The 14083-nt window shown below is 39.6% G+C and overlaps 1 protein-coding gene across 8 annotated transcripts in view; it reads left to right on the forward strand.

Annotated features, from left to right (window-relative positions):
- Positions 1-14083, forward strand: part of TNIK (TRAF2 and NCK interacting kinase) — a 415617-nt gene that overhangs the window by 245683 nt on the left and 155851 nt on the right. For all 8 annotated transcript variants that reach the window (XM_011948978.1, XM_011948979.1, XM_011948982.1 and 5 more), the window contains exon 4: positions 12885-13010. In XM_011948978.1, the coding sequence (XP_011804368.1) occupies positions 12885-13010 (126 nt within the window). The remainder of the gene's footprint in view (positions 1-12884; positions 13011-14083) is intronic.

Below are 14083 nucleotides of genomic sequence, written 5' to 3' on the forward strand. Positions count from 1 at the left end.
GCACTAAATGAGTGACTACTATGTGCCAGAACTCTTTAAAATGCTTTCTATATATTAATTCATTTGATCCACTCAGCAACTAACCAAGCAGGTTCCATGATTAGCCCCATTTTAGAGATGTGAAAGCCAGGCATTTTAAGTATCTTGCTCAATGTAACATGGCTGCCAAAGGAAGGAGTGAATATTTCAGCCTGAGCAGTGTAACCCCATCCTTTAAGTCTATCTTCTTAACCACATTGTTTTCAGTCTTCAATTCATGTAGTGTTTAATTTCATGTGATTCTTTTTTCATTGATTTATTCAACAAACATTTACTAAAATCTACTTTATGATAGGCACTGGAAATTTTTTTTTTTTTTTTTTGAGGCGGAGTCTCGCTCTGTCGCCCGGACTGGAGTGCAGTGGCCAGATCTCAGCTCACTGCAAGCTCCACCTCCTGGGTTTACGCCATTCTCCTGCCTCAGCCTCCCGAGTAGCTGGGACTACAGGTGCCCGCCACCTCGCCTGGCTAGTTTTTGTATTTTTAGTAGAGACGGGGTTTCACCGTGTTAGCCAGGATGGTCTCGATCTCCTGACCTCGTGATCCACCCGTCTCGGCCTCCCAAAGTGCTGGGATTACAGGCTTGAGCCACCGCGCCCGGCCGGCACTGGAAGTTTAAAGATGAAAAAAATGGTCTTTTGCCTGTTCACAGTAACACAACCTTGCCCTAAATATTTATAAATAAAGGTTATACACTTTATAACAAGGTTGTAGAATTTGTAAATAATGTTACTTGTAAACTTTGATGGGACTGTGAGGAGACAGTCCTCACTGAGGAAGCCCAGGAGGACAATCAGGTGAGGACGTTCCAGCCAAGAATACAGCCAGTGCCAAAGCATGAGGCTGAGAGGGCATGTTCTGGAAACTGCACATAGCTTAGTTTCGAGGTTAGAAGTGCCAAGAAGGGGTTGATACAAGATGAATCTAGACACATTAGGAGGGGCCAGGTCATGAAGGAATTGAATACTGTGACAAGGAGTTTACAACGTTTTTAATTTTCAGTTTTCTCAGTAGAACACTTTGATCAAATAGTCTTGGGAAAAACCCAATATATAAAAGAAATGTAAGGAGACTTGCTTTTCTTTTCTTTTTTTTTTTTAAACCAAGGGTGGGAGACCGTAAGTCCTGACTCCTTTCCTCAAACTACTACTAGAGCCAACGCAAGAGCCAGAGTTGAACAGGAGAGTAACACGGTAGGATTGCCTACTAGGAGGATCCATGCTAAGCCCTGCTTCCCTGAATTCCTATTTCTGTCTTACTGAATTTCTGTAGGTGAAGCTTCTGACCCGCCTCCATCTCTTTCTGAAGAGTAAGGAAGTGGTCTTCCCCCAGTAGTAGACTGCTTTGCCCATCATTAAAAGGGTTCAGTGAATGCTTGCTGAAATTGCACAGAAAGAAAAGAAAAATCTTTTCATCTTGGGTTGTTTGGAAGAGTAAGGGGACACATTGTTCCAAGTACATTTGGTTCTTTCATCCCAAAGGGAGGCAGTTCAGTGGCGTAATTAATAGTATGCACATAATAGTATTGTTAATAATAATAATGACAATAGGCACAGGCCAAAAAGGGGCTAATACTGATTGCTTATTATGTGCCAAGCATTGTTGTTAGTACTTAACATGTATAAATTAATTTAATCCTTAAAACTCGTCCATTAGGAGAGTACTGCTGTTATATCTGTTTTACAAAGGAATTGACAGCAGAGAGCCCAAGAAACTTGCCCGAGCCCCACAGATAGTAAATGGCAGGGATGGAATTCAAGTCGAGCCACTCGGGACATGCATACGCACACTCTCTACAGACATCTTATTATAGGATGAGAAATGGGAGAGTATTGCCAGAGCATGGCCTTCAGATTCAGAGAGAGCTGGGCTTATGTTCCACTCATCTTCTTACTGATTGTGACCGTGGGCAAATCTTAACTTTTCTGAGCCACAGTTTTCTTATTGGTTAATGTTGCAAGCTTGTTTTGGGACTTAAATGGGATATAATACCTTGTACTTGACACATAATAGGTCCTCAATACATGATTTTAATGGTTAGTGCCAGTAAGGTACATTGAATCATTGAATAAGACAGGCAATAGGAATGAAAAGATTTTCATGTGCATTAAAATCCTCTAGTTGTGTATTTTGATGACAGCCTGGTCTGTGACCTGCATGCCAACTTGTGTTAGTTAATTGCTGATACGGGTAAATAGTTTGCACTCACCCTATCTTTTTTTTTTTTTTTTGAGACGGAGTCTCACTCTGTCGCCCAGGCTGGAGTGCAGTGGCCGGATCTCAGCTCACTGCAAGCTCCGCCTCCTGGGTTTACGCCATTCTCCTGCCTCAGCCTCCCGAGTAGCTGGGACTACAGGTGCCCGCCACCTCGCCCGGCTAGTTTTTTGTATTTTTTTAGTAGAGATGGGGTTTCACCATATTAGCCAGGATGGTCTCGGTCTCCTGACCTCGTGATCCGCCCGTCTCGGCCTCCCAAAGCGCTGGGATTACAGGCTTGAGCCACCACGCCCGGCCGCACTCACCCTATCTTTACCACCTCAGTTACAGAGTTGTTAGCCTTATCCTGAATAGTATGTAGCTGAAAAAATGGCTTACTAGAGCAGGATCCAGGAAAGAAAGTGAAGCTAGAGTCCAGAGGCTGAAGGCTGAAATCACAAGATTTAATTCATTCATTTACTTGAGAATGAATGAATGCACCATGCTACGGAGTCATCCAGTGAACAAGGCAGACATGGGCACTACCTTCTGGAATCTTATATTTCAGTACAAGACATTTAGTGGTTAAACAATAGCAGTCACAATTCTGATTAGCTTCCAAGCAGTATACAGAGTATGAAGAGAGAATTTAAGAAGAAACTGACCTAGCTGAGTGGCCAATAAATGATTTCTGAAAAAGTGACAGCTGTGTGAGATCTACAGGATGAGTAGACCTTGGTTAGCCAAGTGAAGGGGTAGGGGAGGTGCACCTCCAGACTGGAGAGCTTGACCTTCAGGTGATGTCAGCAAAGCTTAGGGATTCCCATCTGAGGCTCCTTTGCCACAGAGGCCCTCTGGACAGTTCTTTGGGACTTTTACTTTGGAGCCATTTATGTAAGTGTCTTTAGCAGACAGAATAGTCGGATCAAGCACATGGTCAAAACTTTCAACAGAGAAAAGATAAACAAATGGCTTTTTTGTCTTCATAATACCCTCCACCTTTTGTGCTATTTTCAGTGCTTCAATTCTGTGTGCTATACAGCATGTAGAACTTGGAAAGCTTCTAGGGTTCTAAAAATGAACAACTGAGCTGCCCACTCCATGCACACTTTAGCATCTGTCCTCTTCTTGCATACAGATTAGACCCCTTTTGGTGGCTTATGTGTGCCTGGGTCTCTGCACATGTTCGTACATGCTGTGTGTATGGCCTGGGTGTTGGGCTTCTCATATGTGTATGCTCACATGTTAGATACATTGCTTAAGGGCAAAAAAATAGGCCTGGGGGCTACTATCTATACCTCCAAACTAATAAACGTGAGCAATAGTTTTTAAAAATATTTTTTACATCATAATAGTTTGTATTCACTGTTCCTTTTACTTGTGTACCTCAAAGCATTTGATCAAAATTATAATTAATTCCTTTAGCCCCCTAGTGGGGTGGAGATGCCTATAGATGAAAAAATTGGCACACAGAAACTGGGGTGCTTGGAATCACTGACTGGGCTGTTCAAAGCCTGATTTCCAACCAAGTTCCCAACCAGTGGAATACAAGGTCTCCTTCTGCAAGTCCATCCTTTCCTTTGTGCTGTCAACACTTCCCACCTCATATTTATTTCCCTCTTTTGACTTTACCAGGTCCTCTCTTGTTGAGCTCTGTTTTTCTTCTTTGACTTCCTCATCAGTATTTTGGATTTCTGTTTAATGACTTGGGCAGTTCAGCTTTTATTTTTATTTATTTATTTTTCGTTATACTTTAAGTTCTGGGGTATATGTGCAGAATGTGCAGGTTTGTTACATAAGTATACACGTGCCATGGTGGTTCGCTGCACCCATCAACCCGTCATAGACATTAGGTGTTTCTCCTAATGCTCTCTCTCCCCTTGCCCCCTACCCCCTGACAGGCCCCATTGTGTGATATTCTCCTCCCTGTATCCATTAGTTCTCATTGTTCAGCTCCCACTTATGAGTGAGAACATGCAGTGTTTGGTTTTCTGTTCCTGTGTTAGTTTGCTGAGAGTGATGGTTTCCAGCTTCATCCATGTCCCTGCAAAGGACATGAACTCATCTTCTTTATGGCCGTGTAGTATTCCATGGTGTATATGTGCCACATTTTCTTAATCCAGTCTATCACTGATGAGCATTTGAGTTGGTTCCAAGTTTTTGCTATTGTGAACAGTGCCACAGTAAACATGTGTGCATGTATCTTTACAGTAGAATGATTTATAATCTTTTGGGTATATACCCAGTAATGGAATTGCTGAGTCAAATGGTATTTTTAGTTCTAGATCCTTGAGGAATTGCCACACTGTCTTCCACAATGGTCAAACTAATTTACACTTCCACCAACAGTGTAAAAGCATTCCTGTTTCTCCACATCCTCTTCAGCATGTATCGTTTTCCGACTTTTTAATGATTGCCATTCTAACTGGTGTGAGATGGTATCTCATTGTGGTTTTGATGTGCATTTCTCTAATGACCAGTGATGATGAGCATTTATTCATATGTCTGTTGGTTGCATAAATGTCTTCTTTTGAGAAGTGTCTGTCCATATCCTTCACCCACTTTTATTTTTCCTTCATTAAAAGTTCTTTCTCATTTGAAACCTGCTGACTTCAATAAGCTTTCAAGACCAGGGACAGGAACGGTGCATTATCCATCTTTGCACCCCATGCAGAGCGTGCTAAGGTCGAACCTGGCACTGGCACTGGCACCTAGTAGGTGCTACATTATGTATTATGTATGTGTATTATGTGTATATCATTATATATAAAATTATGTATATAGTATTACATATAATATATATAATGTAATAATTATAATAATAATATATAATTTAGTAATGGGTTTGCTGGGTTGAGTAAATCATTCTTCACTGATTATATGAATATATATAACATACATAATATATATTATATATTTTATAATTCTATATTTTATGTATTATATATTATATATAATATACATGTAATGGTATACATATAATACACTTATATAATGCATATATAGTATATATAATGTAAAAACATATGTGGCGTATAATGCATATTTATGTAAAAATAAATATGAAAACAATATTAAGATTAGAAAGCCAGGTGAAGGAAAAGCAGATTGAAATTACAGGCCACAGAGAACTTGCTGTTTATTTTTCCCAATAACCAAAGCCAAAAGGAGGGACATTATAAATTACACTGTTTATACTATCAGGAAAAAAAAAAAAACTCATTCCAATTCCTGTGGGCTGTTACCTGAATTGTAAGTCTCGGATCCTTGAAGATGTAAGCCACACCATTTATGGTAGACTTTGGCCACATGAATGACATTATTGCAAGGTTTAAAACTTGTTTACTTCTGTGTTACTTGAGTTTGGGTCTTTTTGTTAATTCGTGGTTTTCTTGGGAGTCATGCCTCAGTGCAGGCTTGGGTATAAGAAGGATGTACATCAGCCTTTTGTTATCTACTCCTTTAAGGGACTCCACTTCATTGTAAGAGAAAGCAGGTCTTAGCCTACTGGCAAAGAAAAGCCCTGCACAATGTCAGTCTTGTGGAATATCCTAGTTTTGACACTTCATAGCTCTCAGACCCTGGACACATTGCTTGACCTCCTTATTCTACGTCTATAAATGTGGATAATGCCACTTCTCTCACAAAGTTAGTGTGAGATGTAAATATATTAATCATTATTTATAAAGGGTTTCAGAACAATATGTAGAACACGGTATTCAGTGCATATTGTTGTTATTATTACCAGGTCTTTTGCAGACAATTTTTATTTTTCTGTTTATAACACCAAAAGCCTCCAAAGTAGACAACATACTACCCTCTCTCCAGCCACACGACCTTGGCAAACACTTTCTCTGCCAGGAAAATGTTTCTGTCCCAATCACACTACATCACATTTTCTCTTCCCAACTGGGTAACTTTCACCTAGCCTTAAGAACTCGGCCCAAGGCCGGGCGCGGTGGCTCAAGCCTGTAATCCCAGCACTTTGGGAGGCCGAGGCGGGCGGATCACGAGGTCAGGAGATCAAGACCATCCTGGCGAACACGGTGAAACCCCGTCTCTACCAAAAAAAATACAAAAAACTAGCCGGGCGAGGTGGCGGGTGCCTGTAGTCCCAGCTACTCCGGAGGCTGAGGCAGGAGAATGGCATAAAGCCGCAAGGCGGAGCTTGCAGTGAGCTGAGATCCGGCCACTGCACTCCAGCCTGGGCGACAGAGCGAGACTCCGTCTCAAAAAAAAAAAGAACTCAGCTCAAACTTAGGTTTCTTGATGTTAATTAGATCAGCTACCAGATACTTCTCCTGGTAGTAATTTTGCGTATATCTGTCATTCTTTGATTCATATCTGTGTCTTCCACTAAACTGTAGTAAGCTTCATTGTGGCAGAACTTGAATCTGTTATGCCTATTGTAGTGTGATTATATTATTGGCATTTAGCATTATGACTAGAATATAGTAGGCACTTAGTAAATAATTCTTTTTTGTTCTTTACGTTTTTTTTTCAACTGTTATTTTAGATTCAGGAGGTACATGTGTAGGTTTGATGCTTGACAGGTGTGATGTTGAGGTTTGTGACAAATGACTCTGTCACCCCAGGTACTGACCATAGTGCCCAACAGTCAGTTTTAAATCTTGTCCACCTCCCTTCCCACTCTAGTAGTCCCCAGTGTCTATTGTTATCATCTTTATGACCATCCGTACCCAATGCTTAGCTCCCATTCATAAGTGAGAACATGCAGGATTTGGTTTTCTGTTTTTGCATTAATTTGCTTAGGATAATAGCCTGTAGGTCAACCATGTTACTGAAAAGGACATGATTCCATTCATTTTTATGGCTGCATAGTATTGCGTGGTGTATGCATACTATATTTTCTTTACCCAGTCCCCCATTGATGGGCATGAAGGTTGATTCCATGTCTTTGCTATTGTGAATAGTGCTGCAGTGAACATGTGAGTGCAGGTATTTTTTTGGCAGAACAATTTGTTTTCTTTTGGATATATACCTAGTAATGGGTTTGCTGGGTTGAGTAAATCATTCTTGAATGAATTATTTTAACTTAGAATTAATATATACAGCAAATTCAGGTGCTGCCTGCGGAATGTCCTGGTAAAGTCCTGTCAATGCTACAATGAAGAGATAGGGACTTAGACAACTCATTGGACCACTCTGGGCCTGTTTCCTTAAATCTATTAGATGTAATAGATTTATTACATCTAATTATTTATTGCAATCTATTGTAATTATCTATTACAATCTAATTTATTACAATCTGTTAGATGTAACAGATTTAAGGAAACAGACCCAAAGGTGCGTAACTTGACCCTGAGATAATTTAAGGTGATTTACATGCTTAATTCTCATTTAATTTTAAATATATTTTAACATATAATAAACTGTGATTTAAAAAGCAGACCTCAAACTGTATGTTATACACCAACTTTGAACACACTGGAAAAATGCCAGCTTCTTAATTTGTGCTGCTAGGTTACCCTATTCATGTGCAGAGTGGCATTGATTGTGAAGATCCTACTAAAATTTCAAGGCATGCTCTTAACTATTTCAACTATTTATCTTAGAAAATGAAGATTTTTCTCCATCCTATAGAACTGAAAGAAAAATGAAAATTAATAAGATATTGGAGCTGATGTGTAGCTTTAAATTTCTTTCTAATTTTGTATTCACACTTCTTTGTTGTCACTGACTAATTGTATAAGTAGATATTGCATAGTTAAATAAATGTTTATGGATTTTAAAAATTTAGTTTTTGTCAGCTATATATTTGCATCCTGAAAAAAACTTATATTGCAGGTAGGGATTTCACTATTTCAAATTATTTTAGAAGCTTTTCTAAAACCACATTCTAGATCATAGTGACGATCCCTTCAAATTCTTGTAGCCTGTGGTCCTTTAATGATAAATTGTCTCCTACTTTTTGCCACATTCAGTCAATGCTGAAGGTGAGAATGACAGATAACACAAACACCTGCTTAATGGCAACAGCTGCTGTGAAAGCTGTGCAGATGAGCGGGAGCAGAGATGGTTCTAGCTAGTGTTCACCCATCTATGGGATGGTGTCATTTATGAATCTGTACACCTTATACTTCTCTCTAGACTTCATCCGGACCAGTCTCTTGGACTTGCTGTAGGAATTGCATAGTTTTATTCCTGTGCCACAGATTGAGAGTTAAATGTTAGGCAGACTTTATTACAGAGCATATAACTAATAATACATTTTTTATTCCATTTTTAAATCCTAGCATATCATAGGTACTTAAAGTGTATTCCCCTGTGTAATCAATCTGCAACTTAAAATCCCTTCTTTATTCCTCGAAATCAATCATAAGCAAATATTATTGTATGCTAACAAGCTCCTTTAATTGGAAGACCAAAGTCAGGGTTCTCTTCCATCCTGGCTTAAGATGCTCTTAAACTCTTCTGATTAACAGCTTTGGTTTTGGTCACCATGGATAATTGCCCTTTGTTTGACTAGTGGTTTTCTGTATCGAATTATGAATACTGGCTTTGGAGACAGACAAATCTGGTCTTGAATCTGAGGTTTAATGTTTAAAATATGAGTGAACTTGGGAAAGTTACTTAACTTCTCTGAGACTCATTTTACTCATTTGTAAAATAGGATCCAGCTTCATAGCTGTTCTGAGTGCTCAGTAAGATAGTTCATACATAGCTGCTGGTACACAGTAAACATGACATGAAGGTTTGGCTTTGGCTATATTTTATGACCACATGGTGATGTCATGTTGCCATCAGAGGTGGTCAGTAGCTTAAAAGCATTAACTGGAATTATCTATTTCCTTGGGTTTGAAAACTGCCTATCATCCCATGGTTCCTCATCTTCTGGAAGGCCAATCCCGGTTTCTCACATGGGGGCTGAAGGGTTCTCTGGCAAGCTGTAGGAGAGGGCCAGTCTCAAGGCACAAGTGCTTTTCGGGCCTCTGCTGCATCCCATTTGCTAATGTCCCCTTGACCAAAGCAAGTCATGTGGCCAAGCCCAGGTTCAAGGAGAAGAGAAATAGACTTCACCTCTTGATGCAGGTAGGACACATATCATGGCCATTTTCTTTTTCAGTCTACCACAAACACTAAGCAATAAGTAGATCCTGTGATCTTGAGAAATAATATTATCTTATTTATATTAATACTAAAGCTACATTTAAATAAGCACTTAATCATTTCTAAACCCTGAGAAGTGGCTTACATAGGTATTCTTATTCCTATTTATAGCTGAAAATGACTGACATTTGGAGAGTTTAAATGCCATGGCTGAGGTTAACATAATGAATATGACTGGATTTGGAAGTCTTCTGATTTAAGTAATGCTTCTTCCTACAGTACCGGACTTGGCTTATTGAAGTTACTCTTTTAAATGTGTGATAATTTGGTACCACTACTTTATTTTTCATTATTGCCCAGTGGTCATTAGTTTATCAGAGGGCTTGATCCTTGTGCTTAATACTTAAGATTTAGAAATAGTACATTTACAAAGTAGAGGATATTCCTCCTTTATAACTTTTTAGTTTAATTCTAGCCTCCTTTGCTCTCTTTGTGTTTTTGGAAAGCATTGTAACTCATCTCCCTTGATGGGTCATATCGTGAGAGGCTGAAGTCTTTGCAGCATGGTTAAATGAGTTCTTGTCACTAGTAAGGGTCTTCCTTCCTATTTCACTGAATAACTTACTGCCATCTGTGCCCTAGACTAAAAATCTGGATAAACAGTAGCCCTGTAAGGTCTGCTAAATTGCATGCTCACTTAAAAGGTTGCATAAGATCAAGGATTTATATTTTAGAACTACCTAACCATGACTTACAGTGGTTCCATAAGTGTGTTTGGAAACAGTGCAACTTAAACCTAAAATTCAAGTGATTTACATTTTGGCCTCCCTGCCCTTTTATTTATTTATTTTTTGGTTACGTAGATTAGTAATAACATTTACTTCATAGTACACTTGATAACACACATCCTTTATCTAATTACCACAAAATGCTGGGACTTAAATATCTTTATCTCATTATAAATGAGAAAACTTAGGGTCCAAAAAGGTAGGTGACTTTCTTGGGGTCCTGCAGCCAGAAAGGAATGGTACCCAAACTCAACATGCACCCCATCTGCCCACCCTCATCTTTCTGATCCCAGACCCAGTACATATGCTGTCCTTATTGTCATATTGCCTCAGTTTACCTTTGAAAAATGATGGAGAATGACTGACTTTATTCTGACCTCCAGTACTATTTATTTTGGATTTAATTACATAGTTCTTCTGCTATTATTTAACTGTTTTATAAGCTCTTATTTTCTTAATGACATGGTGAGCTTTTTATAGGCAGTCCCCCGCTCCTCTCTCTTTCCCACATTACCCACTATCCTGCTAAGAACCCAGGAGGCAAGCGGTAAATACTTGTAGAAGCAGGCTGATTTCTCACTAAGAATGACTGATGCTAAGATTGACAGGCTGCAGTTGGAAAGTGATCCGTGTCTTTTATTACCTCACGTAGTTGCCTTTTTAATGGAAGCAGCTGTCGATGCTGTGCTGCCCACAGAAACCCTCAGGTCGTTTTTCTCCCTTTTTCTATTTAGGCTTCCCCAGAGTACATCTACTCACATCCTACATTCATCCACAATTATTTGGCCCCATACAGCAAGTTTAAAATAGCTACTGTGCACCGTAGTAAGACATTGGAGGTGCGCTGTAGGGGCCCTTCAACAAGTTGAAGGCCGGTGAAGGTCATTCTCTCCATGACCTGCAGTGAAGGCGTGGGGGATTTCTGATAGCTGCTGAGAAGAATAGGTGGTCAGCAGTGTGCCTTCTCCTGTCTCGCCCCTTGACTCCCTTCCCCGCTGTTCTGGCCACATGCTTCTCCTTAGCTCAGCATCCCAAGCATATATGCTATTTTGAGATTACCTAGTCTTCAGCTTAGTTAAGCCATGTGATATGTAACATGCTTTACTTCTCCTAGGTTTGCAAATCCCCTTCGTTTTTTCCTAAAGCTTATTTTAGTAAGTAAGCATGGTCAGCAAATGTCAGCACTTCACCACTCTTCTTACTCTATTCTTACCTGTTCCTTCTGACATCAACTAATGCTGCTCTAGGCATTGGGCTCTTTGCAGTTATCTGTTCTTTTAGTTGCATTTATTCACAGGCACTTTGCTTGGTGCTAGGGATGTTGTAGAGAACAAAACAGGCAGGATTCCTGAGTTTACGGTTCTTACATACTGATAAGGAGAAGAGACCTTAATCAAATGATAAATGTGGGTGGCAATTCTGATAGGTGCTACAAAGGAAAAGATACATGATGATTCATGGGGCTAGAACCAAATTGGGCAGATCAGGGAACTTTGCTGGGGAAGGAACTTTCGAACTGAGATCTGAAGATCTGGAGAGGACAGCTTACAATATATAGAGAAGAGAGTCGAATAATGGGGCAATCATGGGACATACCTCTATGCCATTGTCAACAAATGCAGCAGGTATGTGAAGGAGTGTAGGGGCTATGACCAGATGCGGTGGGGAGACTTGACATTGCCTAAGAGAATTAAGGAAGAGATCCCTGGTGAATGTCGATTAAACTCAATCAGGAACGGTGAGTAGAGATTATGTGAAGAAGAGGCCGGGGAAAGAAGACAGCACATGAGAGACTGCAGGAAGTCCCAGTAATGCAGAGACACTGGAAGGAGGCAGTGCAGCAAGTGGAGGAGGGTACAGACAGGGGACACCATGGGTAGTTTTCCAGATCATGGCATGTCACATCTTACACACAGGGACAGTCATAGCTTACTGCTGCATCTAAAAAAATTATCCTGAGGTAGAAACTTTCTCCCCCAACCTCAACAATAAAACACACTTCTGCAGTCCAACCAATGTATAAACATCAAGAAAATAAAATTATGGGAGGTCACACTGTCTCCACCAGCACTGCCAGGACCTCTGAAAAGGGTCCAGGTTGGATTCCAAATCAAAATTCACAATGAATGAAACCTGAATGTTAAGAAACTAACTCTGTAACAGAGTTGTCTCTTTTTACATCCTCAGCACCACCACCTTTCCCCCTTTCTTTCTAAGCTGAGTTTCCTGAAGGTGAGCTGGGTACTCCTGCTTTGAGAACTTCCTTAGATCTAGAGAACTTACCTTTGCTCCCTTTCCCATCTGACTTTCATTATCTTCAGTCAGGTACTTCAATGAAAGGAGCCTTCAAAGAAAATGAACCTAACAAAATTTAAATCTGAAAGCCCATGGTTTTAATATCTTTTACTTTCCTCAATCTTTCTTATACCAGATAGGATCAGTAATGGCTACTTGATGTATGTAGTTCCCAGGGGCCCACAGTGAATTTTATCTCAGTAGTCTTTCTACCTTGATCTCTTCTAGGTGAAGAGATGAGTGATTGTTTGGAGTGTTTTTGTTTTGTTTTCCAAGAAACTGTGCTATGCCTGTTTGTTGTAGAAACAGAAGACTCTCTTAGACAGCCAGTGTGTTATGTTTTAGAATTGTTCTTTGCCCTCATATGTAATAATTATGCTTATTTGCCACCAAGGAAGAAAAACCTTAAGAAAGAATTTAGATGGTGTTGAAGAACAGAATCCTACTAACAACAATAGATTTTCATGACAGAATTTTTATATTGTTCTCATATAGGATGAAGAGGAAGAAATCAAACAAGAAATTAACATGTTGAAGAAATATTCTCATCACCGGAATATTGCTACATACTATGGTGCTTTTATCAAAAAGAACCCACCAGGCATGGATGACCAACTTTGGGTATGTAGTACTGTCCAAATTTCCTTTATTTACATGAAGAACAAACAGGGCCAAATGGTTCATTTTTCTATCCTCATGACTAAATTTGATTAACTCCTTCTTTAACCCTTAGCCCCCATGATGTCCGTAACATATTGTTTTCAGGATTTTCTCCCATTTCCTTGAATACCTATCTTTTCAGTATCTCTAAAAATTCCTTCTATCCCTTAATATGGACCATCCCCAAAGCCAATTGTTGAGTTCTCTGTTTTTGTTTTTTTCACTAATTGACAAACTTCTATTGCGTTTTTATTTTAGGCACCATGTTATTTACAGTTTATTAATTGTATCATTTATTTTGCTTCTTTGAGTTAGGTATTATTATTTCCCTAATTTCTTGAATGATGAAACTAAGGTTTACAGAAAAAATGAGTAAACTGTTCCAACGTCTACATAGCTAGCAGGGATGGAGCTAGGATCTAACCAAGCTCTATGTGATTCTCTGTCTATCACTGAGGTGTGGGTGACTCTGAAACATAAACTTTAACTCCGTAGGTAAAATAGCTAATATAGTGTCTGGTACCAAGTAGGGACTCTGCAAAGGTTATTTTCCTTTCATGTTTCCCCTAGTCCACTTAGCTATGTGCCGCAGTCCTTTATCTTTGACAGTCTAAGAGGCAGCTCTAATTGGCTGTCCCACCAACGAGTTTACTGTGTTTGATACCAAACCCTATCGCTGCTCTGCCAAGCCCAGACTGTCTTTTTCTCACCTTCCTGGTTTCTGTCCTTGGAACTTTTATTCACTTAGTCCTTCAGCAAGATTATAATGCTGTATTGGTTTGGCCTTCCCTTGCCAATTTTATTATCACCTCCCTAGTATAGGCCCATTCAGTGAAAGCCTGGACTTTACAGTGGCCTCCTATGTGTTGATCTACTTTTCTTTCACTCTTTCTTCTTCCCTCTACCTTCCATCCTTCCGTCCCTCTTTCCCCTCTTCCTCTCTCTCAATTTCTGTTCATCCCACATGTTGTTGTGATATTAATACTTCTAAAAATACCTTTTTAACCCCTTACCATCTTGCTCATTTTCCAGAG

Source organism: Colobus angolensis, unplaced genomic scaffold, assembly GCF_000951035.1.
Source record: "Colobus angolensis palliatus isolate OR3802 unplaced genomic scaffold, Cang.pa_1.0 Scaffold289, whole genome shotgun sequence".
NCBI classification, from domain to species: domain Eukaryota; kingdom Metazoa; phylum Chordata; class Mammalia; order Primates; family Cercopithecidae; genus Colobus; species Colobus angolensis.